Genomic DNA, 27,259 nt, shown 5'->3' with positions numbered 1-27,259 from the left:
ATTCCAGAGACGGAAGAGATGAAGATTAGAAGGTCGAGATGAGGTGGGAGAGCAGCGGTCAGGTTGTTTGAGCCGGAAACTTTGGGTGCTAGACAGGCTTCCCAGTCGGAGAAGTTCATGTTTTCGAAAATTGAATCCTGGGACCGTTAGCTGAAAACATGCTCTCTCACTCAAGACAACAGATATCAAGAAAATACTTACCCGATATACAACGCTACTTTGCACGCAGCCACGAATCTCCGGCATGAATTTCTGACAGTGTTCGAATGCTTCGGCAACAGCGCTCGGCGAAGAAATGTCACATGCGGGAGCATATACCTTCACCCCAAGAGCCTGCAATTCCCCGGAGAAATTTGCCGCATGTGCAGACGACAGACCCGAGCGAGAAAGTAGCACCAGATATCGAGCGCCACGATCAACCATCCATCGAGTGATAACACGACCAAGACCTCCAAATGCACCAGCAATTACGTAGGTAGCATCTGCAGATAACATGTGCGCTGCATCGTTCCTCACTAACGCCTGCTATCAAATCAGCTTTGTTGAGTTTAGAAATTCATGGATGGAGTTACCAACTTACCTTGACAGTAGAGTAGTCTTCAATAGTAACGACGCTGGGACCAATATGTTCCGGATCACCATATCGAAGTATCAACTCAGCCTCATTTCCAATTTCCGCCGTGGAAATGGACTTTGGTGGTATCAAAATACCTTCTTTCACCATACACCAAGCCTTTTGAAATAACCGTGCGGCTTTTGCGGGTTGATTTCTCCATAGATCAGCAAGGTTGACTTTAGCATACATGGAATTTTTATTACGAGCGTGGAGGACAAGATTAAAATCATTGCTACCAGTTTTGCTCACAAGGTTGAGATCCACGAAAATTCCATTGTGAGCCAGAAATTGCATGGATGTCTCCGCAGTCGTGTCGAGATAGTTGATGATAGCAGTCACGCCTCTGCCGTCCGTAAGTAGCGAGATCTGCTGGTGGAATTTTCGAGGGTTCAGGATATGGTCCTCCGGTATGTGATAATTGGAAGCCAAGAACGATTTCTTCGCTTCATTCCCAACTGTGACGTATAACTCAACACCGAGATGTAAGGCCAGTTGAAGGCAGAGCTGTCCAACAGCTCCATTCGCGTGATGTACGAGTAAACTGTCTCCGGCTTCGAGTCGTGAGATATCTATCAAAGCGTGTACCGCCAGCATTGCTGGAATCGCCATTGACGCTGCTTCGGCATAGGACATGGTGTCGGGTATGGTGGCGATCTGTGTAGCGTTGCAGACGAGCAATGTTTGGCATACTTCGGGACCCACAACGCAGACTCTATCGTCGACCTCAAAACCATCAGGCCTTGAACCGGACTTCTCAACGACTCCAGCCGCCGCAAAGCAGAGTTCGCATTCGTTGAGTTGCCCAACCGCTACCAGGTAGTCTCTGTGCGTGAAGCCGAACGCCTTACTCCTKACTATTAAATCGTCTTGCTTGACTTTCGACGATACGTCATCCTTTTCGGAGTAGTACAAGGTATGAGGTTGGCCGTAGGTACCTATCTTGAGCTCGAGACATGCGGGAGAATTAACATCAACAGTCTTCTCCAACGTTGACGACAATCTCTCGGTCAAACCACGATCCAGCAAAGTTGACGGTACCACACGACTAATCTCGATTTGGTCATTGTGGACTCGGAATTCGTGCTCCATCTCGGCAAGGTCATTGTCAATCATATGAGACATGATCGTATCCAGATGCCGCATCTGCTCAGAGGATTTCTCTTCAAGATGCGCCACAACAAAATTCAGTCGAATGTTTTCCGATCGTAGACATCGGGCCAGACCATCTACCAGTCGAGTATCAGAGGCAGACGCCCGCGATCTAGGACACGTTACCCACAGGATATTATGGGCGGTTGTCAGGATTCGTTTCAGGGCCTCGAAGGTCTCTGATGCCAGACTAACAAGGAATGGCGAATCGACATCCAGAAGAAACATGATGTTATCCGTATTGCATATCTCAGTGCCCTGCATCAGAGCCTTCAGGCTCAGTTCCGAGCAGCGGGTACCACGACTTGTCAAYTTCCTCGAGATTTCTGCCCCTAACGCCTTCTGCGCTTCGACAGCACCATCGAGCAAGACAGTCCAGGCATACGGCCCACTGTATATTGGACGTTCAAGGATTGGCGCGCGAGCTATGAGGAAAGAGTTCTCATGAAGGCTTCCAGCCAATCCATCACTGATCTCAAGTATGACCCCCTCGAACCCGGCATTTTTGAGAGCACAGTCCCRCTCAAGGGGCGTGAGACATGGACTAAGACGCTCCGCAGCATCATGTTTCCGCCACCAGCCTTCCAGTAATCCCATAGCAAATGGTGCTCGTACTGAGAGAGGGTTTGTAATTTCAAACAAGACAAGGTAGCCGCCGGGCTTGAGGAGGTCTTTCACACGTCTCAAAACATCTTCCAGATCCTGTGTTGCATGAAGAACATTCCCAGCGATGACCACATCATGAGTAGCACCGTCTAGATCTTGCGATGAGATCCCAGCCTCGACATCAAAGACCGAGAATTTCATGCGGTCTGCGACATCACTAAACCGGGCTCGAGCTGCGGGAAAGAACGCCGAAGAGATGTCCGTGAAGTGATAGCTCGCGAAGCTAGGATACCCTCTTTCTCGAAGAACATCGAGGATCAAGGAAGTGCAGCTTCCTGTACCAGCGCCCACTTCGAGGATTTTGAGGGCTGGGTTATGGTGGGTCAACAACTCCAAGAAAGATTTCAATCCCGAGACGAGGGCATCGGATTCCAATGCCTCGGAATAGAAGTCCTGCCCAAGCTTGCCACGGAAAATGAGATTAAGAAGGTCGACTTCCCCCTTTAGAATCTGACGCAGCTGCTTGCCAACGCTGACGAGTAGCGCGCCTTGATGACTCGATGTTTCGACCTCGTGCAAAAACAGTTCCCTTTGCTTGGGGTTACGCTTTAGCTCGTCTAGCTTTTTCAAGTCAATCTCGCATGTGCTTCGWTCTTGGAATCGCGCCTTCGCCCATGAAATATAGTTCTTGAGCCATGGACGTGCCTCGTGGAAGATTATGTCACCCTGCTCAGATAGCTCCTGAATGAAATGATGGGCAACAAGATTCAAATCTCGCATCCTCTCTGGATTTCCAGACACATTGCTTGTTGGCTGTTGGCAATGTTGTGTGAGCTGAGAGGGTGACATCGAGGGAATGTAAGGGGCCCAGACCATCTCCGAGACAAGATGTCGTTCATCGGAAGAGGCCATGGTATTGACTGACCGCAGAAACGTCAACTCGGCCCGCTCCATCGCCATGAGAACCTCAGTCTCACCTGGAGCGGTTACGACAACGGTTCCTTCGACTCCACGAAAGCCACGAGGCTTGACTTCCCCACCAGCCCGAAGTGTTGCTGAAACGCCATTTCCGTTCAGTTTATTTGATATCCATATATGGCCAATCTTGCTGGGAAGTGCAGCGTTGTTCKGGTTTTCCGTCGAGAGGAAGTACGGAAATATGACATGGAATAAGCTGTCCAAGAGTGCCGGATGAATGACAAACGACGTGGGCTGCGTCGTTTTCTGGTCTGACATCCAGGTTCGTGTGTCCAATGTAGCAGATGTCCTGCCACCAGACGCGACTTTAATGTGCTGGAGAACCTGAAAGACAGGACCATATGTTGCACCGTTACCGGGCAGAATCTCGTCATAGATTTCGCGCCCCGAGAACTCATCGACTGGAGCCGAGAACGCCTCGTCGGATTCCTCAGATAAGCGTTGCACGTTGGCTTGGGACAAGACGTGTGAGCTATCAGCGTCCTTAACAACGGAAATGCGGCCGGCGCAGAGCTCCGTTGTGGAGTCATCTCCATATGTATAAACCACAAATTCATAAGCAGTGAGCATGTTTGAACTTGCAATCGTCCGAAGTGTGATACTACACTCATGAGAGCGGTCCTCGGCCACTCCCAACGGGTTCAAGAATCTAACATCTTGCAGTCGGTATCCCACAATCACATCATCTAGCGGAGTCAATTGTTTACTCGCTTCCAAAGCCATCACAATCCAACCAGCGCCTGGATAGAGAACCTCGCCATTGATGCGGTGATCTTTCACCCAGGGATCTGAAGAAATGCTGATTTGATGGCGCCATCGAGCTTCGCGGGGATTCCAGTCTGGATTACGAACTCCCAGAAAGTCCTGTCGAGGGAATTTTCGGAAACGATATGCTTTGCTGATGCGGCTCTCTATCCAGTGCGTCTGCGAATGATTGAAGGAATATGGAGGAAGATCGATTGCGAGGGGCCTTGGCTGCATAGACAGCTCATTCACAGCCAGAATATCTAGCGCATAACCGCGAGTGAAGAGATGTCCGATAGTTTGCAAGAATGCGCTGGATGCAGGAGTGCCTCGCCGGAGGCATGATAGATATGATGGCTTTACAGCCTGACCCTGGTTCTCGAGACACTCTTGAATGGCGGAACGTAGGGTTGCATGCGGGCCGACTTCGAGGATATCGTCAATCGTGACCTGTGGAATATAGACATGGCCCAATCGCTTTCGCCTCTTCTTCGCCAGAGTCTCTGTGGCATACCTTAGGGCATCCGAGAATTTGACCGGAGAGACCATGTTTCTGACCCAGTACTGAGGGTCTGCAGTCGCTTCTGCATATACGGGCTGCCCTGTGATTGATGAAATCATGATTGGTGATTTTGGATCTTGAGGTGAGCATTGTGAGAACTGCCCCATACGTTGAAGGTAGTCCTCAGCCAGGCTGGCGAGAAAGTGGGAGTGATATGGGATCCGGACCGTGAGACGTTTGTGAAAGATTTTCTTGGATGCCAGCACTCTCTCCGTGTCAATCAGGCCAGATTCGAGGCCAGAAAGCGTGGTGTTAGTAGGACTGTTGCAGCAGGCAACGACAATTTGAGGTTTGTCCCCGGAGCAGTTTTGGTTAATGATTTCTTCGGCCTCAGCAGCGGAGATTCCGACTGCCATCATTCCGTAGCTGACCGGCGAAGAGTTATTCAGACCGCTCACRACTTGTCCCCTGTAGAACGCTACTCTGAGCGCCTCTTCACGGGTGATGTGGCCAGCACAATACCTGCAAAGTCAGCTTTGCGTGACAGTCAGCCCAGGGGTTCACTTACGCTGCCGCAATTTCACCGGAGGAATGTCCCACGACTACGGCCGGCAGTAAATTGTATATCTTGAGTAGATCAACCAACGCTATCTGTAACGCGGTCAAAAGAGGCTGGCTGTTTTGCGAGTCGTTGATAGAAATGTCGTCGACTTCGCCACGGAGGATAGCTAGTCACTTGTATCAGCTTGCTAAAATTACGTCGACCAAGTTGTAAACTGACCTTCGATGGAATGTGGAAACCCAAGCCCGCACAGATACTCTGAGCTCTTCGCAACACTTTGCCGAAAAGCAGAGCGCTCAAACAGTTGCTGTCCCATTTTCTCGTACTGAGAGCCTTGACCGGTGAAGACGAACATACAACTGCGAGGCTTGGACGAGCTTACTGGCATATCAGCAATCACAGGGGCCATGTCTGACGGCACATTCAGCGAGGTCGTGAACGAACATCTCCATGGGAAGACGGTCCGCCGTGCCGAACATGTATAGACAATGTCGAGAAATTGCGACGTTGTCCACGGGGCTTCGGGTTGAAGGTGAGCTCGTAGATCAGCCAAGTTGTTCTTCAAGGAGACTTCATCCAGAGCGGACAAGCACATCAGACGCTCGATTTTGGACTCCACCGCAGGAACTTCAACTTGACCCGATGAAGTTGGCCTCTCTGCCCCCGAAAGTGAATGGCAGGTTCGATGCAGAATTCGACGTGAATCACATTGTCCGGAAGATGCGTCGTCCAGAACTGCTACTGCATTAGAGCCGCCAAAGCCGAATGAGTTGATCTGAAGTGACATGAGCAATGTCAGCTAGAGCTATGTGGGAAAGCATGTTCTGATGCCTTCTTACGCAAATTCTCCGGAGACCTTGTGAGGGCCATGGAACACTCTGWGTGGGAAACTAATCACGCAGTCAGACATATCATTTCTAGTGGTTAAGAGACCCAGCTTACGTGTAGATGATATTGCTGTGCTTTGATCTTCGAGTTGATGTTCTCCAGTCCAGCCACTGGTGGTATGACGCCGCTTTCCAGGATGAGCACGGTCTTGATCAGACTAGCCAAACCGCTGGCTGCCTCCATATGACCAACGTTTGCCTTTACCGAGCCGAGGAACATTGGCGCCGACTCTGTCCTGTATTTTGCAAACGCTTCGCCAATGGCATTTGCCTCGATTGGGTCGCCGACTGGCGTTCCAGTTGCGTGCGCTTCGCAGTATCTCGTGGGTTCCATGGAAATCCCCGCTTGGCTGTAAGTCTTCTCAATCAGACTGCGCTGACTTGATCCACTAGGTACCGTTATGCCAGGTGTTCGTCCATCTTGGCCTATTCCAGTTGCACGTATAATGGCACGCACTGTGTCACCATCTCGGATCGCATYGTCTAATCTTTTGACGACCACCATACCGAAGCCTTCGCCTCGAGAATAGCCATTTGCAGATTCATCAAAGCTGTGGCTACGGTTGTCCGGGGAAAGGAAATTCATGCTGGTCATCGTGTAGAAGTTGTCGGGCCCAAAAACCAGACTGCATCCTCCTACGAGGCCCATGTTGACGATGCCTAACCTCAAATCTTGACAACATGCATGTAGTGCTGTGAGACTGCTCGAACAAGCCGTATCGAGATTCACACTTGGGCCTCTGAAATCGTAAAACCAACTGATCCGATTGGCGATCATATTGGTTGCCAGACCGGAGGCTGCATAACGCCTCTCCAGTTCCGGATCCGCATACATGACGCTTTTGTAATCATCCATGAAGCTACCAGTATAGACAGCCGTTTCAGATCCCGCACAAGATGGTATGGTGATGCCAGCGTTCTCGAGAGCATGGAAGGATGTCTCCAGCAACAATCGTTGCTGTGGGTCCATGCACGCTGCTTCCGCAAGACCGATGCTGAAGAAAGGAGCATCGAAGCAGTCCAAAGGTGTCTCAATGAAGTGGCCACCGTCCGCATTCATGCTGTAGTGCTTGCTTGTGTCCGGGTGGCGGAAAGCGTCGACATTGAAGCGCTCCTTGGGAATTTTCGTTGAGACGTTGCGGCCTTTGCACAACATATCCCAGAAAGCTGTCGCAGAGGTACCACTTTCCGGGAAGTTCATTGACATACCAATGATGGCAATGGGAGTGTTGCTTTGGGGAGCTGACATGATTGCCACGGCGCAGATTAAGAGCGATCTGTTGATTGCACTGCCGTTCTTCTCTTCGCCGTTCGTCTTCTAATTGCCGACCAGAAGGATTGAAGGGCGTTCTCAATTTCAGGCCTTTCTCGCTTCCTGTTGAGTTGCAGGCGATTGGTTTGGATGCAATGAAATGTAGGCTTGCTGAAGTATCAAACTTTATATCGCTTCATTGAGGGGGCTTGATGATTCGCCAGAAGCTGATTGAACGGGTCTCACGTTCTCTGTCATGGATCAAGGCATTGACTTAATCCCGAGGAGTGTGGCGAAGTGTTGCAGAAGACAATTGTACCACAGGAGCAAGTGGGCAGCGGCAACGTCCGGTGGACCATGTCAGGCACGATTCCTTCGAATCCTTCGAAAGATGAGTGTAGGTCGGCTGCTAACTTTAGTTGCCGCGTCTCCAATCGATCGACATGCGATGATGCCACATCAGGAATGGACTGATCTGTGGATATCTATTAGTTCGCTAGTTCGGGATGCACCATGATGATGTCCCAACCGGTATACAAGTAAGTAGTTCCTGATTTACCGTACCCTGATAAAGTTATCAAAGGATTGGCATATGCGTGACGCGAGCTGCAACCATTCCAACATCGAGGATTGGACATTAGTACGGTCGAACTGCTCATTGGGCGCAATCCATCGCGAGCAAGATCTCCACGAACCCGTCCATATCATTCGCAACATGCGGTTTCTCTGCTTGCATGGAATGGGCACGAGCGGCGATGTAAGCCCCATCTTCCAGGATCAACCATTTGTAATGCTTTGAGTGCTGAAAAGCGGTGCGCAGATATTTGAGTTGCAAACGGGTAAGATGTGATGAGGAAACGCGAAGAAGTGTCACAACTAATGACAGTACAGCGCCGTTGCGATATCTGCTGTCGGAGCAGCACGTGTATGAGTTTGTCGACGGGAGGTTATCCGAAGGAGTCGATCCTGCGGCCGGGGTGGAAGAGGCGTTTGGTAAACAAGACGCCTACTATCAGCACTTCACTTCGCATTCATCCGCGAGCATTTTGCAGGCAGTCCGAGACGTGGCAGACTTTTGCACAGCCCATGGCCCTTTCCAGGGAGTCTGGGGATTTTCCCAGGGAGCTGGTCTTGCTGCGACAATCATCGCGGCGCGGGAAAGCGGATTCATGTTCGAAGATGGGCAAGAACTGCCTGAATTCGAACTGGCCGTGCTGTTCTCGGCAACGCTTCCTCTGGATTTGCAAGCTGCGCAGTCGGGCCAGATCAAACTGCTGAATCCTGATCAACATTTGGATGGCGTGGATCAGCCTCAGCTTCTTCGTACGACGACGGTGCACTTTTGGGATCCGACAGATGATGCCTATCCGGGAATGAGCGAAAGGCTGTTCCAACTCTGCAATCCTTCGCGGCGATTTGGTGTTAGGCACACTACTGGCCATGGCATCCCACCATCTTCCGAGCAAGAGCTGCTCGGACGAATGGCGCAGGCAATCCGTGAAGGATTCGAATTCGAATCTTTACACACGACGGATTCGGACGCCACATGTTGATCCACCGTGGATGATGTCTTCGAGGCCAGCCCATATCGCTGACAAAGACCACGATAGTCCTGCATTGGACTCTCGTAGCAGTCGATTGGCGCATACTGATGGATGTAGATTGTACACATGTACCAAAATCTATACAGTGGACTCACGAGCTGCGGCTCGGTGGGGCTGTGGCCGCAGCACAGATAAGACGATGGCCACAGTGGACCTGTCCAGACCCACGCCTCCAATGATTCTGATAGTGTGGACTAACCCGCTCCTTCCTCCCACGCTACATGATGTAAGATGTAAGCGCGCTAGCCATTAGCGGAAATAGGCTCAGCAGATCTAAACCTTAAACTCACCTGGGCGATCGCTCCTGCACTGCAAGCAACGCACAATGATGTGACAGATGGGGCCAACTGCGCTGTGCGCCTTGGGTCAGCACTTCAAGTTGCCACTTACTATCATATCCTGTCCGAAAGGGAAACATCATTGGCGGACATTGCAGGGCCCTGTACATTCGTCAACATGTCAGAGTCCAATGTGGAACTGGACGCGGAAAAGGGCTCTCTTGACAGCGGTTCCATCTCACGCAATGCTTCAATCCCACAGGCCGCCGGAGAAGACTCCAGGTCTCTAACGACTGAGCAAGGTGTAGGAGCACCAAAACCCCAAGAGCCGACAGATAAACAGCCACCAATCGATCATGGAAGCGTCGCTTGGCTGCAATGCTTGGGCGCCTTTTGTATCTTCTTCTGTTCCTGGGGCATGATTGGCGGCTACGGTGTGTATCTCGCAATCCCTCTCACAACTCCGTGATAATTAATGTCCCAAAGGTGCCTTTCAATCCTTTTACGAAGCATCAAAACTCCCACACTCGTCTCCCTCGGCCATCTCATGGATTGGATCACTCCAAGGAACACTCATGCTCTTCGGATCCGCACTCGTTGGCCCCCTCTACGATTGCGGATACTTCAAACTCTTGCTTCCAGTCGGCTCCATCTGCACAGTTCTGGGCATGATGTTGACCTCCATCTCCACCAAATACTGGCATTTCATCCTAACCCAAGGCGTTCTGAATGGCATCGGACTTGCTCTCATTTTCTTGCCGACATTGGCATCTCTCCCGACCTGGTTTGTCAAACGTCGTGCTTTGGCAATTTCTCTCGCAAGTTCTGGTAGCGGAATAGGAGGAATCCTCTTCCCCATCATTTTCAACAATCTTCAGCCGAGAATTGGTTTCGGCTGGACCGTTCGCACTCTGGCTTTCATCCTTCTAGCGCTCCTCTTGCTGGCCAATTTGTTTTGGAAACAGCGTACAAAACCCGCTGGACCTCGCAAACTCTTCGATGCTTCTGCCTGGCGTGATGGTCCATATGTTCTTGTCGCCATTACTTCCCTGCTGGGATACGTGGGAATCTACATCCCATTCTTTTACATGCAAGTGTATGCTACCAGTGGAGCCGTGATGGATGTCAAGGCATCTATCATCCCCTATCTACTTCCTTTAATCAACGTCGGCTATAGCATCGGCCGAGTCGTCCCAGGTGTCGTAGCCGATCGCATTGGTGCCTTCAACACCTTGATCCCCTGTCTACTGGCGTCTGGGATTCTGGCTTTTTGCTGGAATGCAGTGCACAGCGATGCCGGGCTTATTGTTTGGTGCATTCTGTTCGGTTTCATCAGTGCGCCCTTGGGTAGTCTTGATCCCGCGACTATCGTGGGTGTGACGCCAGATTTGAGCGCTTTGGGGGTGTGGATGGGTATGATGTTTGTTCCGCTGGGAACTGGACTTTTGATTGGCGCACCGATTGGAGGCGCCATTCTTGATGGTACGGGGGATTATCTGTACTTGCAGGTATTCTGTGGATGTGCTCTGATTGGAAGCTCCGTGGCGCTGGCAGCCAGTCGGATCTTGAAGACGGGGGTTGTGCTCAAGGTCAAATACTGACCTTTATGTAATTCATAGTTTAGTCCATACTTTGATGGATGTCATGTCTTTCTTGAAAGTTCTTTAAAGCCACTCATATACTCGACTCTACTTGACAGAAATAGTAGTCTCCACACGAATACACGCAGAATCCGCCCTATTTTCTGCACGTTCCGGAAACGTTTGCAACTGCAGCACCTCCTCACGTTCACCAAAAGCGCCTTTAGCAGTAGCACTCCAAGAAGCAACATCCTCCCCACCCATATAAGGATCCCTATTACTACCTCCCCTCTCCACATCCGCATCTGAATCATCATCATTCTTAGACTGATCTCGCGAAAAATTCGAACCTCGTCGCATGGACTGTAAAAGCTGCGAAACGCCCGTCACGGAACCCCGAAGTACATGTCCGATACCGCCTAAAATTGGCGCGAGGAGCGGGAGGCAAGCGCAGATTATTGCGACGCCTATGTGGATGTTTGTCCAGAGGTATGCTTGGGAGAAGGAAACTGTTGTTTTGTGTTGTGTGGTTAGCTAGGTAGGTAGGTGGTTTTGTAATGTATGTAATGAGGACTGTGAGGCTTACCGAAGGCGCTGCCTGGGATGTATGTGAGGGCGAGACGGATTACACCGGTTATGCAAACACTGGATTATTCTATGTTAGTTCATCTCAGGCTGAGGATATGTTGATTAGAGCTTACAATCCGCCAAAGACGAATAGTGCACTAGCTGAGATTTTCTTGTTCATCGGCAATTTCAACCTCCAGAGTACATTCAGCGGCGTGATGAGGATACTGAAATTGATCAGAATATCCACAATTTCGACTCCCAGCCAGAATTTTCCGTAATTACTAGATGAACAATCAGTACAAGCTCGAAAAACCCCCACAATACTTCATTCGTCATCTTCGAAGACTTACTAGCAGTAACCCTCGACTTTCGGATTCCAGAATTTGTGGACCGGGCGACAGTTGRCGCAGGTAGTAATGGTATAGACGATCCACCAGAGGACACAGATGGTGTAGAGTGAATATATTATGATGCTCTTGCCGCTGTTGTAGAAGATTCGATGGAGGAAGACTAGGATGCTGAGTTTTATGAGTGTTACGCTGAGTCCGTAAAGTGGTTCGACGGCGTATAGAGCCTGGGAGGTATGGTCAGTCAAGAAGTACATCTCGGGGTTACGCTGTAAGAACGACGCCAGATGTATCAGGGTGGGAGTTTTGCAACGAGGCTTTCCCTTCAACAAGATCTCTCGCTGTCTGGCGCGCGAGTCTGCTAATGAGGAGGTGTCCGCTATTCTTGGACCTAGAGACTGTGTCGAGAGAACAGTCTCCCAATCGAGGCGCGGGAATGAAGACTCTCGACAGATTGAAGAACCCTCTTATTAACAGCTCCGCACAACGCACCTGCAAGAAAGTCCTAAGTCTTGTGAAATCAAACGTAGGATCCTGAATATTCCTCCCTCCTCCACCTTGTACCAAACCCCAAACTTGCACTCCAAACCAAGCTTGGAATGTAACCAAGCCCCCCAGCAAAAGGTAATCGTCCGGGGAAAATGGCAGTCGTGTCTTGAACTTGGTCGAAAATCTCAACAACACAGCACACAGAGCCAGAATCTCCATAACCAGGCCTGAGATGAAAGCGAGCCGACCGGCATGGTTCAGACCAGAGAGTTCTCCCACCAACATTGCAAGTGAGAAAAAATCAATATGCTCGTTGCGAATGCGTGAAGCGTGATATGTTGGTCGACGCACGGAAACCGGTGAAGGAGGTTAACAGTAATCCCATGCGACACGAAGGAACGCCGAAGGACTGTAGGATTTGCATGTGCGATAGTCATTAGACGCCTGTACGTAAAATGCAACAGTGTGTGTCGTCCAGCTATGCCAAACTTTCACGTGGCGTCGACGATCTTTTCGAACATGGCTGTCCACCTGAAAGCTTCTTGACGCATGCCAACATCGAGTTCTCCGTTGCTTCCCTTGACATCCTCGGCTGTGATTCCTGTGCTTCTGAAGGATTCACAGAGATTGAGCTTGCTCTCGGTCGCCGAACGCTTCCGGGCGACTTGTGCGTGAAGGATTCTTTGCTTGTTGCTTTTTTGGAAGGATCCCAACGGTTCTGCTTCGAGGGATCGGTCCTCGTGACTTGATTGGAGTCTTGGAGCTCCGCTTTGGCAAGTGAATCCTGCGCGGTCGAAACCTTATATCGACCGCCGATCCGGACATGGATCACTTCGGAGACCCTTGTTGTTGAGCCGCGGGATACAGCTGCGGAGCTATGCTGCTGTGTTTCTTGAGTCCATTGATCTGATAACCAGATATAGGTATTGTCCAAAACTGTTCGGCATCATGGCTCCAAGCGTTGGGATCGCTTCAGGAAAGACCATGGAGGTCATCATTGTAAGTCCTGGAAGGAACTTTCCCGCAGCATTTCTCTAATTCAATGGCGAAGATAGGCGGTTCAATCAGCGGACTGATGCACGGGATAATGCTCAGATCTCTCGGCCACAACGTACGCATATTGGAGCAACAAGACTCCAATCGTGCCGATTATGGAGCAGGCATGGGGACGGGCCCTCAAGGCAAAAAGTTCTTGCAAGAGTACGATCGCACAGACGCTCAACTTGCTTATGACTGTCCTGGATTTAAATTCCTGGGCCCGAATAATGAGACGCGAGCGCTCGCGCCATCGCCAATGTATTTGACAAGCTGGACGGCGCTTTACTATCGTCTGCGAGGAATCTTTGACGGCCTCTCGAGCCCGTTTTGCACACAGCCCGCGGCTGCCCCTAATGGTTCTGGAACGTCCACGTTTGATACTCTCAAGAAGGTGGTTGGCGTGAAGCCTTCTTCACAAGATCACTTGAGAGTGGAGATTCAAGACATGGCTGATCCCGCTAAAGCGACCTATTCTCTCGATGCCGATCTGGTCATTGATGCAAGTGGTCCATATTCAGTAGTCCGAGCATCAGTCGTTCCCAGCGCATCAAAACCGCGTTATGCTGGGTTTGTGGCATGGAGAGGAACCGTACCAGATACCAAAGTAACAGAAGAGACCAGCAAACTGTTCGATACACGTTTCAACATCTTTCCAATGCCAGGAGGGAACTACTGCATCGGCTATGCAGTGCCCGGCAAGAATGGTTCGCTCGAGCCAGGGGAACGGCTGCTCAATTGGATCTGGTATACTACCGTGGCCAGCAAAAGCGAGCTCGATGCCATATTGACGGATAGGGATGGTCACACGCACTCCAATTCCATTCCTCGGGGTAAACTCAACATGGCCGTATGGGACAAACGTCGAGACTCCATCCGACCATCACTCAACAAAGCTTTCATGGAGCTGATGGATGTAACCGAGGAGCCCTTCGTATCCACGATCCGCGAGAGTTTTGTTGGGCGGAGGTCATTCCACAACGGACGCCTTTTGCTGGTAGGCGATGGAGCAAACCTCATGCCGCCCAATGCTGGACAGGCTACCAATAACGCGGCAACATCGTGTCTTGAATTACGAGACGTGCTGCATGGTAAAACAACTCTATCGGAGTGGGAGGTTTCGGTGGCAGATCAAGGCTGGCAGATGCGCCTCTTCTCTAATGTGATTGCGGCCCGCTTCTTGCACGGTGATTTCTGGGCGAGGGTGGCTTCTTGGCGATTGAGTCTGTTTTTGAGATGGTTGGGGTTGAAGCGTGCTGTTAGGCGCGTGTTTAAGCTGTAGTGAGGTGTGATGAGATAGTGAGGCTTGAAATGATTATTAGGAGACCGTGTGATGATGATGATGATGATGGATCAAACTCTTCCCAAAAGCAGTCTGACAACCTTCGTGTTGGTCCATTCTCTCCGCGAGCCTTGGTTGATATTCGTGCAAAAGTCATGAACATGCAGATATCCTCACTGAACGCAGTGAGCAGTTGGGTATGTCAACTGCATTGTTGCAAACTACCGCGTGCAGGTGGAATTCTTTCCACTTGCTACATCTGCCTCGCTGCGTCTTCTACTTGATTCCTCTGCACTTGCACGTACGCCCGGCTTCAGCGAATCTCTCTTCAAAGAGGAAACACGACACCCGAAAAGGGGTAGAAATTGGGACCACAGAACCGTCAACCATACTACGCCAATGAGCCGGCAACTAAAGGTCTCCCACTGACACGTAGAGACCGGCATTCACCCTGATCATGTAATAGGTCTCGTACTGAAGGAATCCATTGTATCGAGCAGATCTTTGTCCTTGCTGGAGAGCGGACGAAACGAAACGTGAAGTCCGCATATGCTCACGGATTTACGGCATCACCGGCAACATACTAGCCAGGGATCACGAGAATGGATACAATGACAAGTGCCTTGGCCATGTCGGGGTTCGTCGTATTCAGCTAATCATCATCATMTCGCATTCGGACTCGGGGTAAAAAACCATGCTCATATCTGTTGTGCAAGCGATTGCAGGTTTGATGGAGCGAGAATGATATCGATGATGGTGATGAAATGGCACATTTTCAATGAAGACGGCGGAGATGTTGTTGTTGTTTGTTGAAAAGGTGTTTTCCACGCTGGGTGCCACGCGGCAGCGCCAAGCCTTGCTCGGACTTTCACGCGGTACCAAGGATCTCTCCTTGACGATCACATGGGGGGCGCAGGGCGCGATCCAAGGGACCCGACCGTCTTCCTGCAGCCTGCTGCTTCGTTCTCCACAACCACAACATGACGATTGCAAGCGATTGAGAGTCCACTCTTCCTCCGCACACCTTTTTCGCGTATACCACGCGCATTCATTCATTCATTCACTCATTCATTCCTTCATTCGTTATGCCACATGCATTCTTCAATGCCTTGTAACACTCATTCATTCATTTTGCTCCTGTTCCTCTTCCTACGAAACGCCTATTCCACCGGCGTTGTATTCACATCTCCTGGAGGTGGTGCGACATGGCCACCTGGAGCAGTGACGATATCATGGACCGATGCGGGAGGAAGTCCGGACATGAGCGATCTAATCGCATACACCATAGAACTGATTGTGGGAGGGAATTCGGTCGACAATTCAGATGTGCTGCAGACAATCGGCAGCGCAAACGGGAGCGTATCGGAGGGACTGGTTCAAGGGGAAATCGCTGCAGAAATAGCTGCTTCGGTGGAAAATGGCTTCTACCTGAAGATGACCTCCAATACGACGGATGGGAACCAGGTCATCAATTACTCGAACCGATTTACCCTTATATCCATGAAGGGCACCACATCGCAGATCTACCAGGATGCCGCGAACGCTGCGAACGGCGTGGGAGATGTACCGAGCGCACAGTACAACGTTATCGAGAAGGTTGTTACTCCGACGTCCGCACCGTTATCCTCTACGAGCGTCTCCGTCACGGCTACCTTGACTCAAGTACCATCTCCTCCCAACGAGGAGGATGGACCCGGTTCCACCACCTTGAAAGTCGGACTCATTGTCGGTGGCATCTTCGCGCTAATCGGGGCGGCATCCATAATCTTCTGGATGAGATTACTCTGGCGGAGACGTAGGCAACGGAAACTGAAAGAGCAGGAAAAGCAGGCTAGAAGACGGACAGCGGCACTCATGGAATTCAAGGCCGAGTTGCCGGGAGAAAGCGACTACGGCTTGCGCTCGCATCCCTCGGAGCTGGGTCCAGATACCGAGCGGTTTGAGGCTGGTGGAAGGGAAAGAGCGATTGAGATGCAAGCCACCACTGCGGTCTTTGAGCTCGAGGGGAATCACACGCCCATACAACATGAAGCTGGCAGCGGAAGACGAAGTAAAGCGTACTCGTACCGGCAATCGCTCCATGAAGCTGGCAGTGGGAGACGGAGTAAAGTTTATGATCCGACGCTCACGCTCAAGTTTTGATACATATGTACATTTGCAATGAGACATGACTTCAAGAAGTGCCTAATGAGCCATGAGAGGGGAACAATCCTCGCAGAGGGACTGCAAAAGGGTTGCGATGACATGAATCAAGGTTCGTTCAATTCATTCCTTTCCACAAAGACGTTATTGTAGCCTACGCCGTGGAGTCAAGAGTTGGACAAACTCTCAAGCATTGGAACCCCCAAACTGCACTCCCCGACCAGCCTTTACAAGCAAAGTGAGCAAATCGAACAGCAGCGGCTCGAGCTGAAGACCCAGCGCGAGTGGATTCATAGAGGTCGAAAGGTCCGTCTTCCTCGAGCATCCCTTGGCCACAGTACCCGCAAAAGCCGACTCCACAAACTGAAAGGCGCTGACGAAACCGATGATCTCCCCGGTGAAATGGCCGCCGTTAGCCAGGTTGGTGAATTGAACGCTGTCACAACAATCAGTCAGCCCTACTACTACTTTCAAGTAAAGTCTAAGATGGAAACAGGACAACTCACCTAGCGCCATAATTACACCATCTCTCCGCGAGGGACGAGGCGTTCGCGTAGGTAATGACCTCGTCGTTTTGAGAGTGGTATAGATATACCGGGACAATCGGCGTCTCCTGCTTGACGGCTCCCATGATAGTTCTGTTCAAGACAGCTGACATGACAGGGTCGTAGAAGAGTCTATCACCCTCGGACTGGAAAGACGTCGACTGTACACGCACTCCTGCGTACGGTACGAGGCTCTGTAAAGGACAGTGCATATTCGCGAAATCCAAAGCACCTTGTCCAAAAGGAGTAATGATCCTGTCAAAAAGTGGCTGAAGCTCCGCACCGTATGCACTTGGTTTCAGCAGACCATCCAAGATAGCAGTGGAGAAACCCGAGACGGAACTTCCATCGATATAGCTGAGTTCTCCCGTGACGTTAGCAATCGTGCCGCCCGAAGCCCAGCCTTGAATCGGCAATTCCATGGCGTAAGTTGGATGAAGGGAAGCAGCCCAGCCAGTAGCGAGACCTCCACCGGAATACCCCGTTCCTACAATCTTGGGGGTCTTGTTCGTGAAACCCATCTCCCTGAACTGAGAGACTGCACGCATAGAATCCAAAACTGCCATTCCGGTCATTCGACCAGCGCCGAATGCCGCTTCGGGTCCTTCGTAATCGGGCGAGGAGACAATGTAGCCGGAGAAAATGTAGGCTTGGATAATGAGCATTTCTGCGGCTRTAAAAGCATCCTCATCCGTAGGATCGGCAAGCATCTGGTATGTGTACGAAGGATTGCAATTCGTAGTTGCGCCATCGTAAGCTGTGTGGAATGACACGAATCGATCGTTTTTGGAGTTTGAAGGCTTGAAGACTGTTGTGGCGGTGGAAATTGCCGAGCCATTGCTTGCTGTTGTGCGATATAGCAGCTGAAAGGTCTTGATTCCGATTCCTGATTCTGGAAGAAGACCAGCGAAGGCGCCCTGGACTTGTCGAGTCCGGAGGATTGCTCCGGGAGCTTGTGCCTCGAATCCTGCTGGAGGCTGGTAGAATGGATCTTCACTTGGCTTGAGAGGTGTCAACTGGCCCATCACAGCCGGAAGGGCCGCGAGCATGGAGACTGCGAATCGAAGAGCCATTTTGGGCGGAATATTCTTGCCCCGAAGAAGATGGAATGGTGAATATGAGGTGCCTGAAGCTGACTTCGTGCACGATTTCGAGAGTCGGACATCTTGGTGTATACTATCCAAAATCTTGTTTGAACTCTGCCAGAGCCTAGAGGCATCATGGCCAACGTCTTTCAAAGTTGAGCAAAGATCTTCGAAACTCAGATGGACGATCGACTGTCAGACCTTTCCTGTTCGGGCTGTCGCTGAAGTTTTCCCTCCCTATTTCAGGTGAATTAGGCAGGCCTGCCCAATAGTATTCAAGAGCGCGGCCTTGGACGCTCCCACCGTGCAACGACATCTCACGCACCCCGCGCGAGCCAAAGTATGAACGGCTCACTCCGCCGGCACTGTATGCTCCCATACGGCACTAGATGTGCGTTGATGCAAGAACCGAGGTGCTGCATCCTTGAAATTATAGCGACCATTCCAACTGATCATTCTCCTTGTCTTGGTCTTATTAGCTTGTGGATCTACAATCACATCTGTCGATTTAGTACTTCAGAGTGAATTCCGCCAGTCGCGACGAGACGAACTCCATCTACAACATGTCCAAGTCTCTCATAGTTGTTTTGTACAATCGCATGAAATTGTGAGTACCACTGCTCGCGCGCTTCCACGCTACGCCAACTCCACAAAGAAATGAACGCTGCGTGTTCTCCCGGATGTGGAGGCTTGTGCGCGTACCCAGAGTTGATGCACTTGCCCGCACTGCCTCTTCCAACGACGACGCCGAGCACGAGTGCAGTGTCGAAGTATCGTTTGGCGTGGATCTGTAAGAGACGCTTTGCCTCGAAATTGTCGGGCGTGCAAAAGGTGATGAGCTCGAGATGCTTGTCCGTTGGCAGAGAAATCAATGCACCAGTGCTGATGGTGAAGCTATGTTGTTGTAGAGGACCGCGCTCCATGTGACTCAAAAGACCGCGTTTCTGCAGGAAGGGGTTGCACACCGCCCATACATCCTCTGGTCGTTTCTGACGAGAGCGCCACACTACCGCACGGTCAGCAAGTTTCACACTCATTCTTGAAGCCTACCTATAAACAACACCACGACATTTGCATCCCCATGCCTTCGAGTCAAGTGGAGGGCCTCGCAGTTTTTCAGGGCTGTCACGTCTTGTTGGAACTGCCGAAGATGTCCTAATGCTTGATTGCCGGATGCGTCCAAAACGCCAGCCCTGAATGWCAAGCTAAGCGTGTCAACCATCGGCAAGGAAGCATCTGCTACTTGCTCGTCACCCAGATACGCCGGGCAAGAATACTGATTGATCGTTCCCAAGGGATGGAGGCCACCACGCGGCTCTGGAAAGCCGGCCGCTTTGGCTCGGCGATCCGCATAGTAATTCGCGCGCCAGGTCATGTCCTCTCCCGAAATACTCATGCCATTATCTCTACGGAATACCGGCTTGACAGGTTCGAACAATGCCAGGGGTGACCCGACTGGCATTGAACTTGATTGCGTTGTGTAAATCTCTCGAGACTGTTCCAGCCAAGGCTCCAGAACCAATGTACGTCTCAACATACTACCTTCAGACTGTTGTACGACCTCTGTCACAGCGGTCTGCGAAGCATCGCCATCGGTGGATTCGCCACAGATGATGCCCAGGAATATTGCGGGCTGCGCGTCATACGCTGCAAAGACGCCCGCTCTTCGACCCGGAGGAGAGTCGAAAGCGGGATTGGCCATGCAATGGGGCTCGAACCAATCACCATAAGCATTCTGACTTCCAGTCGCCGCGATATTCTCAGCGAATGCGGCCCATGCTTGGTCAAACTGGCGGCGTCTGTGCGAGACACGCGCTTCAATCACCGTACCCAGATGGACCGTGAGTAATTCCACAGTACCACTGAGTTGGAATGATTCCGGGGCCGTCCAGGGTAAGCAATTGCAGGTTGGATTGGACTCGAATGTTGGCACCAGGGGATCTAGCGCGGCCGATGCTTGGAAATCCTGCCATGCACGAGCGGAAGGCAGCTCAACCAACAAAATGATGACTGATGATGAGGATTCGTCCCGAATTCGTCCGCAGTGAACGCGAGCCTGGGGCAAAGACGAGCAGTATTCGAGAGCTTTCCGAAGAAGGTTGTTTGCCATCGTGCCAGGTTCCAGGAGATTGATGCCGCTTCTGATCTTCAATTCTAGGATGGCGAGTACAGGTCTCTCGTCGGTGAGGGTCGCCGGTACGTTCCATGCCAGATTCCGGTATGCTGGGAGTAGCTTCGGCGATGGGTCAAGAATGGGAGCCATTTTTGTACCTTTGACGAGTTGACAGGAGTCAAGGTTGTGGTGATGTCCAGCGAAGATGACGACCTGGGAGGTTATTCGTTCAAGTCGATCTTTACCGTTTTCTTGTTTTTGAGGTTTCTTACCAGAGCTTTACAAGCTTATAACATTGCACATGGATGACTAAAGCGGGCGAGTACTATTGTACTAGTAGCTCATTTATTCGACTTTTGTCTCCCTCTTTAAATTGGACTTTTCTCGGTATCCATAAGACATATAAGTTATGCGCGTATAATGTAGGAAGCTCGGTTTATCGAACGATGAAATGTTAGACCATAGACTAGGTATTATACAGTTCGGATTCTGAAAACCGTGACCACGGCATGCTCTTAGTTCCCAAAACCCGATTTTTGTTTTGAAAACCGGTGGTTTGCACCTCTTAATTCTCAAGGAGACGGAGGCAGAGCTTGCTTTCATGCATCTAGGTATAGTCGAATGTGGCTGAAAAGCTTATTTGACGTTTATAACCCCTTACAGACATCTGGCGAACTTCAAACCTCTGAGCAATGTGAAATTCCTCGAAGAGACGAGCAGAAAAGTAGGATCTTTGTTMATTATAGGGCAGGGTCGATAGAATCATTAGTATCTCCACGTAATGCAGGGTCATCACCTTCCATTCTTTCCTTTCGTCTTCTCATGACCATCTCTCCGTTTCCCCTCATGCGGCTGCGGAAGATGCAGCAGCTGTAGTCATTGGCAGCGTATCAAGCGAGTTGTAATACGCAATCAGACTTGAGCTGTACGACGCATATGCGGCGCTCTCAGTGCTTGGAAGCGGCATGAACGAAACAGTGTGGGTACTGTTCGCCGAACCTGAGCTTGCCAAGTCTGCAGTGACCTTCTCCTTGCCCTCCGGAATATCCACTCCACTCAACATGCGCTCAAACATTGCCAGAGACGCCGCAGGCTGGTAGTATGGAACCTCGTGGCCGGCTTCGTAGATTCTTGTGAATGAGAAGTTGCCGTACTCTCTTGTCTCACCGTATTGCTGGTCATTCAACATAAAAGGTTCGTATCCGGCTGCTGCGAATTCCTTGCTGTGTGTGTAGTTGAGTGCGAGTGAGACTGCTTGCCCTCCGAACCAGTTGCAGATGTAGTCTGYGTCGCCGTAGAAGAGGCCCACGCGGACTCCAGAAGCCACGATCGACTCCAAATCGGCCAGGAAATTCGGATAGACGAAGTCGCCGGTGCTCTGAAATTGGAAGTAGATGTCGGTGTTTGAGCTTGTGTAGTTGAGGCTGACGCCAAGGGCGTTCTGGATCTTCGCTTGATTGAGATAATCAGTATAGAACGAAGRCGGAGTTGGGTCGTCATTGGGGTGGCGAATGTCGCTGAAAGGGAAAGTCAGTATAAATCTTGGAGAAGTGAAAAATCGTAGCTTACTAGGTACCACGGCCTCCGTATGCGTAGTAGACGCCCTCGACGTTGTCACGGCACATTGCCTGTGCCTCGGAGCAGACTGCTGCAATGCTAGGGCTAGAGCTGGCGTTGAACGAGACTTTGCCTGTGTATCCATCTTGCACGTCCGCGGCAGCGGCAATGCAACTCTGAACTTGTTGAAGACAGCCGTTGACCATGGTGTTCGCAAACTATGGCACTTTGGTTAATCGTGTCCGTAATGCTACTTTTCGTGCTCGATCTTACCTTTGCATAGTTGTATACTGTGTCGTTGTATGCCTTGATGCCATATGTATTGTTGACGGCAAATTCGTAGTAGTGCTCAGCCTGGATGGTCTCTGAGATGATGCCGTTGATCTACAGTAGAAGAAGACAACGATCAATGCAGAACTAAAAAAGGTGGCTTTCGAAGATGAACTGGCAATGTCCTCCTGAACGTCTATAAGACACTTACTATTCCTAGGGTGTTGAAGTTGAGCGGGTAGCCCTTTGTAGTTCCGTTTTCGATCTTCTTGTTTTGCTCCTGGAAGTAGTTGAAGAAAGCCGGACCTACACCAAGTCAGCGAACCGCACAATCTAGGTCGTCAACCTCAGTCGATGTAGACTATCTTACCATAGTGTCCACCATAGCTCTCTGTCCACAAATTGAAGTTCTTTGGCTTGGTAGCTCTGTTTCCCTCCAAGCTTGGAAGACCGTCCAAAAAGGCCTGAAGCGTATGCCAGGCTCCGATAGCTGCGAGGTCCGTGGTATCAATCTCGCCAACATTTACCGGGTCAAGCACGGGATATGTACCAGTGGGTTTCGCGTAGGAGCTGTTGAGATAGGTGCCGGAGTAGTTGCCGTAGGTTGCATTGGCCTCTTGTTGGTAGGAGAAGGAGACGCCAACAGGCTGGCTCAGGAATAGCATGTTACTGACGTTGTTCCAGGAATATGGGTTGAGCACTGTCTCCAGGTCTTCCGTGATACGGCATGGACCAAGCTCTTCGAACAGACCGATCAATGAGTCGGAGCCAGGGCCACCGTTGAGCCACAATGTCAAATCATCCTCTGCTGGGTTGCGTCTGCTCTCGAAGAACCAGAAGAACATGTGGACATTGGGGGCGACATCGATGTAGCCAGAGTAAGAGTTAACTCCGGGAGTTGTTTCACAGACTCCCTCCTGACCAGGCATCTTGTAGCGAATGGTGAAATTGTTGGGTGTCGTCATCGTCTTGACATTGGTAGCATCCTTGGGGAAATAGACCTGGCGCTTGACATTCTTGAATTTGTCGTTGTTAAGAATGAACGATGCAGAGCAAAAGGGCATTGACGCCAGCAGCAAAGCCGCCGCAGTCGAAAGCTTGCCCATCAACATCTTGAGTTGGCGAAGATGGGAAGAAACAGGTCTGGACGGGTGGCCGGGGCCCTTTGTATGATTGCCGTCCGTTGCGAGTCGCGAGGCAGTCAAGATGGCTGGCGAAGGTCTATTCCTGTGCCACCAATCAACACTTACGTGATCGAGCGCCAGGACAGGAAGGTGATTCATAAACCCCGGAGCAGCGTTGCATTGCTTGTGCAGAACAAGCGCGCCGAGCACGCGGGGGAGTCCGCATTGTGACGTGGACTCACCAATCAAGGCCCAATGGCGGCGAGCTTCGAGAAAGCTTCGTACGCTTCGTGTCGGCTTTCAGCTTCCTATGACGCGGGTAAGATAACGGTGGTCGATGTCGATGTCGATGTCGATGTCGGTCTGGCCGAGACATTATCTACCTTAGAGATATGTATTGCCTCGTGTATGATGCATGTGCCAAATAGAAGAAGGATCAATCGCAGGGAGACTTGCAGGGAAAGTCAGACTATGCATTGTTGTGCCTGCCGGRTACATCCTAGCAGACATGCTCTTTGTGGTTTATGATCCTCGTCTGATCATCACACTCCGGTAACTGGCGGTGAACTGGAGTACTACCCTGTCCCTCTCACACTGATCGATAAACATGGGGCGGTACATGAGAAGGGGGGAAGATGTAGTAAAAGGACGATGTCTTGAAGTCGGATGTGTGAGATTGCAACAGGAATCTAGAATGGATGTGGTCATTGTGGTGGTGGCGCTGAGTGTCTAAACACTTACTCACAATACATACTMGCAATAAGATGCTCGAAGAAAGCGTGACACCCAACTGATTGCTTCATTATCTACTCCATAAACATCATAGAGTATTCTCACAGGTATAGAACAAGCGCGGAAGCCATGCGCTTGTCGTGACAAAATCTTGCACTACCCCAACCCTAACCCTGACATCATTTCTACGGAGGGAACGAAGGGAAAGAAGTGGACTTCTCGCACGCTACCAAATCACGGTAAGAATCAAGAGCCAAAGCACGTATGCTGTTCATCAAACATGGGATTCGCAAGTCTTAAATACAATCAAGCCGCAACAGCAGGATCGCTCCTCGCATGCTCCATCTCTTCCAGCTGATTATCCACCCTATCCAGCACAATCTGCTTGCTGAACGGCGCGGTAGTTTGTCGATGAGGGATAGGCTCCTCAACTGCCCAACGCAAAATATTCTTCKTCGAACCTTTAGTCGCAGCTTCCGTCATCGGACTGATAATGACGGTAAAAATGAGGATGACTGCGTAGCAGACCACCGCGACGATGAGCAAAAGTGCCCAATATGGGATTCCGGTCGTGCTTAGAGATACTGCTAGCCAACTTCCTAGTGACCAGAAGACGAAGCCGTGTAGTACTGTGGTTGTGAATCAGCGGCATTCAACTTTCCCAAGTTATAGGAGTTTTTACTTACGGTACACAGTCATGATGTGTGGATGGAAAAACGTAATGAAAGGTGCGCTCAAACACCACTGGATCGTCTTCGACAGCTCGACAATGATTTGAAGTCCGATGCTGAAAGTCAATACGGCAATGTTAGGGGCATTGTAAGCTGGGTAAAGCGAGTTGATGTCCTCGACGAGCTCGAACAGGGGCCGGCCAGTCATTGGATCGGGATGAATGCCGTTCTCCCAGCCCAAGAAAGAAAAGTTGTAGATGTTGCTGTTGAAAAGTAGAGCCAAGGGTGATGCAAGTGTTATTCCGACGGCGAGGAAGAGGATGGGATAATGACGGTACCATTTCGCCTGTGTCCATTTGAGCCAGCCGTGGTTGATGTCCGCATCCGCGAGCATAAGACCTGCCCAGTGAAGGGATGACCAACTCTGTTGATGTATGAGCGAGCTGACGTGATGAGCCTGGTAGATGTAACACTTACCCGTGCGTACCACCCTGCAACTATGGCTAGAGTGTAGAAGCCCGCTCGTTTCCAGGTCTTCTTGATGTCTCTGACCATGACAGTGCCCATCAGAACCACGAATGAGAACTGCAATTGAACAGGGATTGTCCAGAGTACCTTGAAAAGGTCAATTCGTGTTGCGACATCAGCAGCAGAATGCACTTACACCAACGCAATAATGGTTGACGACCTCTGGGGCACGGTTCGGGATGATATAGGAGAGTTCAACAATCTCGTTGAGAAATACSTGTCCAGGTCAGAAAATGCGTATTCCACACACGGCGCATTACTTACTCCAAAGTTCGCCTGAGGCGTCGTGTATGGCCAAGTACTGAATGATACGCTCGGCAGCCATTCAAGTTTGGCAACCAAGCCAAGCTCCATCAAGAAGTACTCGAGCATGATGAAAATGAAACAGGGAACAAGCATGCGCGGCGCTCGAAGCAACATTTTGTTGCCAATGTCCGCGAGATTGCCAGTCTTGAGATATCGCTGGGCCAAAAAGCGACAGGCGGTGATGAAAAAAGGGCCAATCCCAAATGGTGTCAAGATAAATGGACCTAGAACGTAGGCGAGCCACTGGTCGGCTTTGAAGTGTTTGATCTCCCCCGACGCCTCAGTCACGTATGGCCAGAATGTGAGAGAGAAATGTCGAAGAGTGACGCAGAAGCACATGACAACAACGAGGCCGGCCAAGTGGTCAATACGCTTCTGAGGCTCTTGTGGAAGCTGTGACTTTGAAGGATCCACGCTTGCGCCACCTGTCATGGCATCTGGAACATCGTGGGCCACAGTATTGCGCAGGACTGGGTACTCATTTGGGGCAGCAGGCTCGACTACCTCGTTCTTCCCAAAGTGCTTCTCAGCATCCTCTTTCTCCAGACCATTGTCGAGCTGAATTTGATTGAAGAATCGATGTTTCAGATCTTTCTCGTACTCGTTGATGCTGGACGCGGTCTTCTGGCTAGATCCACTCGACTCCACCTCCATCACCTCGTCTTCCTCGATACGAGAGGGTACGATGGCCAGTCCTAAGAGACTAGGTTTATGCGTAGGCCCCGCATGGAGTGATGAAGTGGACTGCGTCGGCGTGTGCTGCCGAGATTGATAGGACGGTGCAGGAGTCGCACAGTAGGGTGAGGAGTACTCGGGAGCTGGGGAGCTTGTCCCCAATGACTCAGGCGGGCTATAGCTTGCGGCAAACTCTGCACCAGTCGAAGCCCGGAGTGACTTCCTAAGTGCGTTTGCAGAGTGGGCTTTTGTTCCAGGAAATTGAATAGTCTTCAGCTTGTGCCACGGTCCACGCCGTATGAGCGCGTTGATCAGGGAAACGATTCCAATAACGCTGAAAGATGCTGCAACGTAGCCCGCCGCATCCCGCAGATGCTCTTGCGGGCGTGACTGTTTGTATGGTCTTGTAGCATCCGCGACGTATGGAGTAGATCCCCGGAGGCTGAAATCATCTGCTGAACATGGCATCGATATTCTGCATCGCTGGTCGTATTCTTCATGATCTGCCTTGGTCATCAAGCTAGAGTTGAAGAATCCTCGAACCCACTTAACATTGGCGACCGAAGCATTGACGGGTGGACCTTGCATGTAGCTCGCGTCCCCGGTCGACCAGTGTTTGAAATGCAAGGCCTCCGGCGTCTGTGGGAGAGTTCTTTCTTGTTTGGTCGCGTGGCGGGTGCGGTTACCATTGACGTAGAAGTCAACGGCATCAGTAGACCAGTCGAGGCCTATGTCCATGAATGTCCACGGTGACCGGCCTGGGTACCCTGGTGTACCACCCACGATCAAGCTGTAGTTCAAAGCCCGATCGTTCCCCGGAGCCTCCCCATTGACAAGCTGCATGATCTGCGCATCGGTCGCTGCGTCTTTATTGAGCAAGTCAACCTGTAGGCTCTGCGAGTCGTTGTATTTGAGGAACATTGACATGGCGGAGCCGCCGATCCATGGCTGTGCCGACCGCATGGAGGCTGAAAAGGTGCCACGTAAGATGTCTTTACGGAAGGAACGCAATTCAGCTCCATTCGAGAGG

At 50.9% G+C, this 27,259-nt stretch overlaps 9 protein-coding genes; 3 read left to right on the top strand and 6 right to left on the bottom strand.

Moving 5' to 3' along the window:
- Positions 1–568: 568 nt before the first annotated feature.
- Positions 569–4,714, bottom strand: RCC_00685 (uncharacterized protein; the record flags this gene model as incomplete). The annotated part of the gene is made up of 1 exon (XM_023765847.1): positions 569–4,714. The coding sequence occupies one exon, from the start codon at positions 4,712–4,714 to the stop codon at positions 569–571; it is 4,146 nt and encodes a 1,381-aa protein (XP_023621615.1).
- A 1,367-nt stretch (positions 4,715–6,081) lies between these two features.
- Positions 6,082–7,293, bottom strand: RCC_00684 (uncharacterized protein; the record flags this gene model as incomplete). The annotated part of the gene is made up of 1 exon (XM_023765846.1): positions 6,082–7,293. The coding sequence occupies one exon, from the start codon at positions 7,291–7,293 to the stop codon at positions 6,082–6,084; it is 1,212 nt and encodes a 403-aa protein (XP_023621614.1).
- Positions 7,294–9,356: 2,063 nt separating this feature from the next.
- RCC_12234 (related to monocarboxylate transporter) lies at positions 9,357–10,779 on the top strand (the record flags this gene model as incomplete). XM_023765845.1 has 2 exons in its annotated part: positions 9,357–9,612; positions 9,665–10,779. 2 exons carry the CDS (start codon positions 9,357–9,359, stop codon positions 10,777–10,779), a joined length of 1,371 nt encoding a protein of 456 aa, XP_023621613.1.
- Positions 10,780–10,866: 87 nt separating this feature from the next.
- On the bottom strand, positions 10,867–12,449 carry RCC_12233 (uncharacterized protein; the record flags this gene model as incomplete). XM_023765844.1 has 5 exons in its annotated part: positions 10,867–11,267; positions 11,345–11,403; positions 11,460–11,609; positions 11,679–11,902; positions 12,168–12,449. The coding sequence occupies 5 exons, from the start codon at positions 12,447–12,449 to the stop codon at positions 10,867–10,869; spliced, it is 1,116 nt and encodes a 371-aa protein (XP_023621612.1).
- Positions 12,450–13,112: 663 nt separating this feature from the next.
- Positions 13,113–14,481, top strand: RCC_00683 (uncharacterized protein; the record flags this gene model as incomplete). XM_023765843.1 has 2 exons in its annotated part: positions 13,113–13,163; positions 13,216–14,481. The coding sequence occupies 2 exons, from the start codon at positions 13,113–13,115 to the stop codon at positions 14,479–14,481; spliced, it is 1,317 nt and encodes a 438-aa protein (XP_023621611.1).
- Positions 14,482–15,741: 1,260 nt separating this feature from the next.
- On the top strand, positions 15,742–16,623 carry RCC_00682 (uncharacterized protein; the record flags this gene model as incomplete). The annotated part of the gene is made up of 1 exon (XM_023765842.1): positions 15,742–16,623. One exon carries the CDS (start codon positions 15,742–15,744, stop codon positions 16,621–16,623), a length of 882 nt encoding a protein of 293 aa, XP_023621610.1.
- A 186-nt stretch (positions 16,624–16,809) lies between these two features.
- Positions 16,810–18,241, bottom strand: RCC_00681 (uncharacterized protein; the record flags this gene model as incomplete). XM_023765841.1 has 2 exons in its annotated part: positions 16,810–17,059; positions 17,130–18,241. 2 exons carry the CDS (start codon positions 18,239–18,241, stop codon positions 16,810–16,812), a joined length of 1,362 nt encoding a protein of 453 aa, XP_023621609.1.
- A 2,969-nt stretch (positions 18,242–21,210) lies between these two features.
- On the bottom strand, positions 21,211–23,305 carry RCC_00680 (related to carboxypeptidase C (cathepsin A); the record flags this gene model as incomplete). XM_023765840.1 has 5 exons in its annotated part: positions 21,211–21,883; positions 21,936–22,141; positions 22,197–22,307; positions 22,405–22,499; positions 22,564–23,305. The coding sequence occupies 5 exons, from the start codon at positions 23,303–23,305 to the stop codon at positions 21,211–21,213; spliced, it is 1,827 nt and encodes a 608-aa protein (XP_023621608.1).
- A 1,050-nt stretch (positions 23,306–24,355) lies between these two features.
- On the bottom strand, positions 24,356–27,192 carry RCC_00679 (uncharacterized protein; the record flags this gene model as incomplete). XM_023765839.1 has 5 exons in its annotated part: positions 24,356–24,678; positions 24,736–25,144; positions 25,198–25,335; positions 25,385–25,450; positions 25,513–27,192. 5 exons carry the CDS (start codon positions 27,190–27,192, stop codon positions 24,356–24,358), a joined length of 2,616 nt encoding a protein of 871 aa, XP_023621607.1.
- Between the last annotated feature and the right edge of the window lie 67 nt (positions 27,193–27,259).

The sequence above is a fragment of the Ramularia collo-cygni genome (genome assembly GCF_900074925.1).
Source record: "Ramularia collo-cygni strain URUG2 genome assembly, contig: RCC_scaffold01, whole genome shotgun sequence".
In the NCBI taxonomy this organism is placed as follows: domain Eukaryota; kingdom Fungi; phylum Ascomycota; class Dothideomycetes; order Mycosphaerellales; family Mycosphaerellaceae; genus Ramularia; species Ramularia collo-cygni.
The sequence above is the reverse complement of the archived record's forward strand: the minus strand, read 5'-3'. Positions and strand labels throughout refer to the sequence as shown.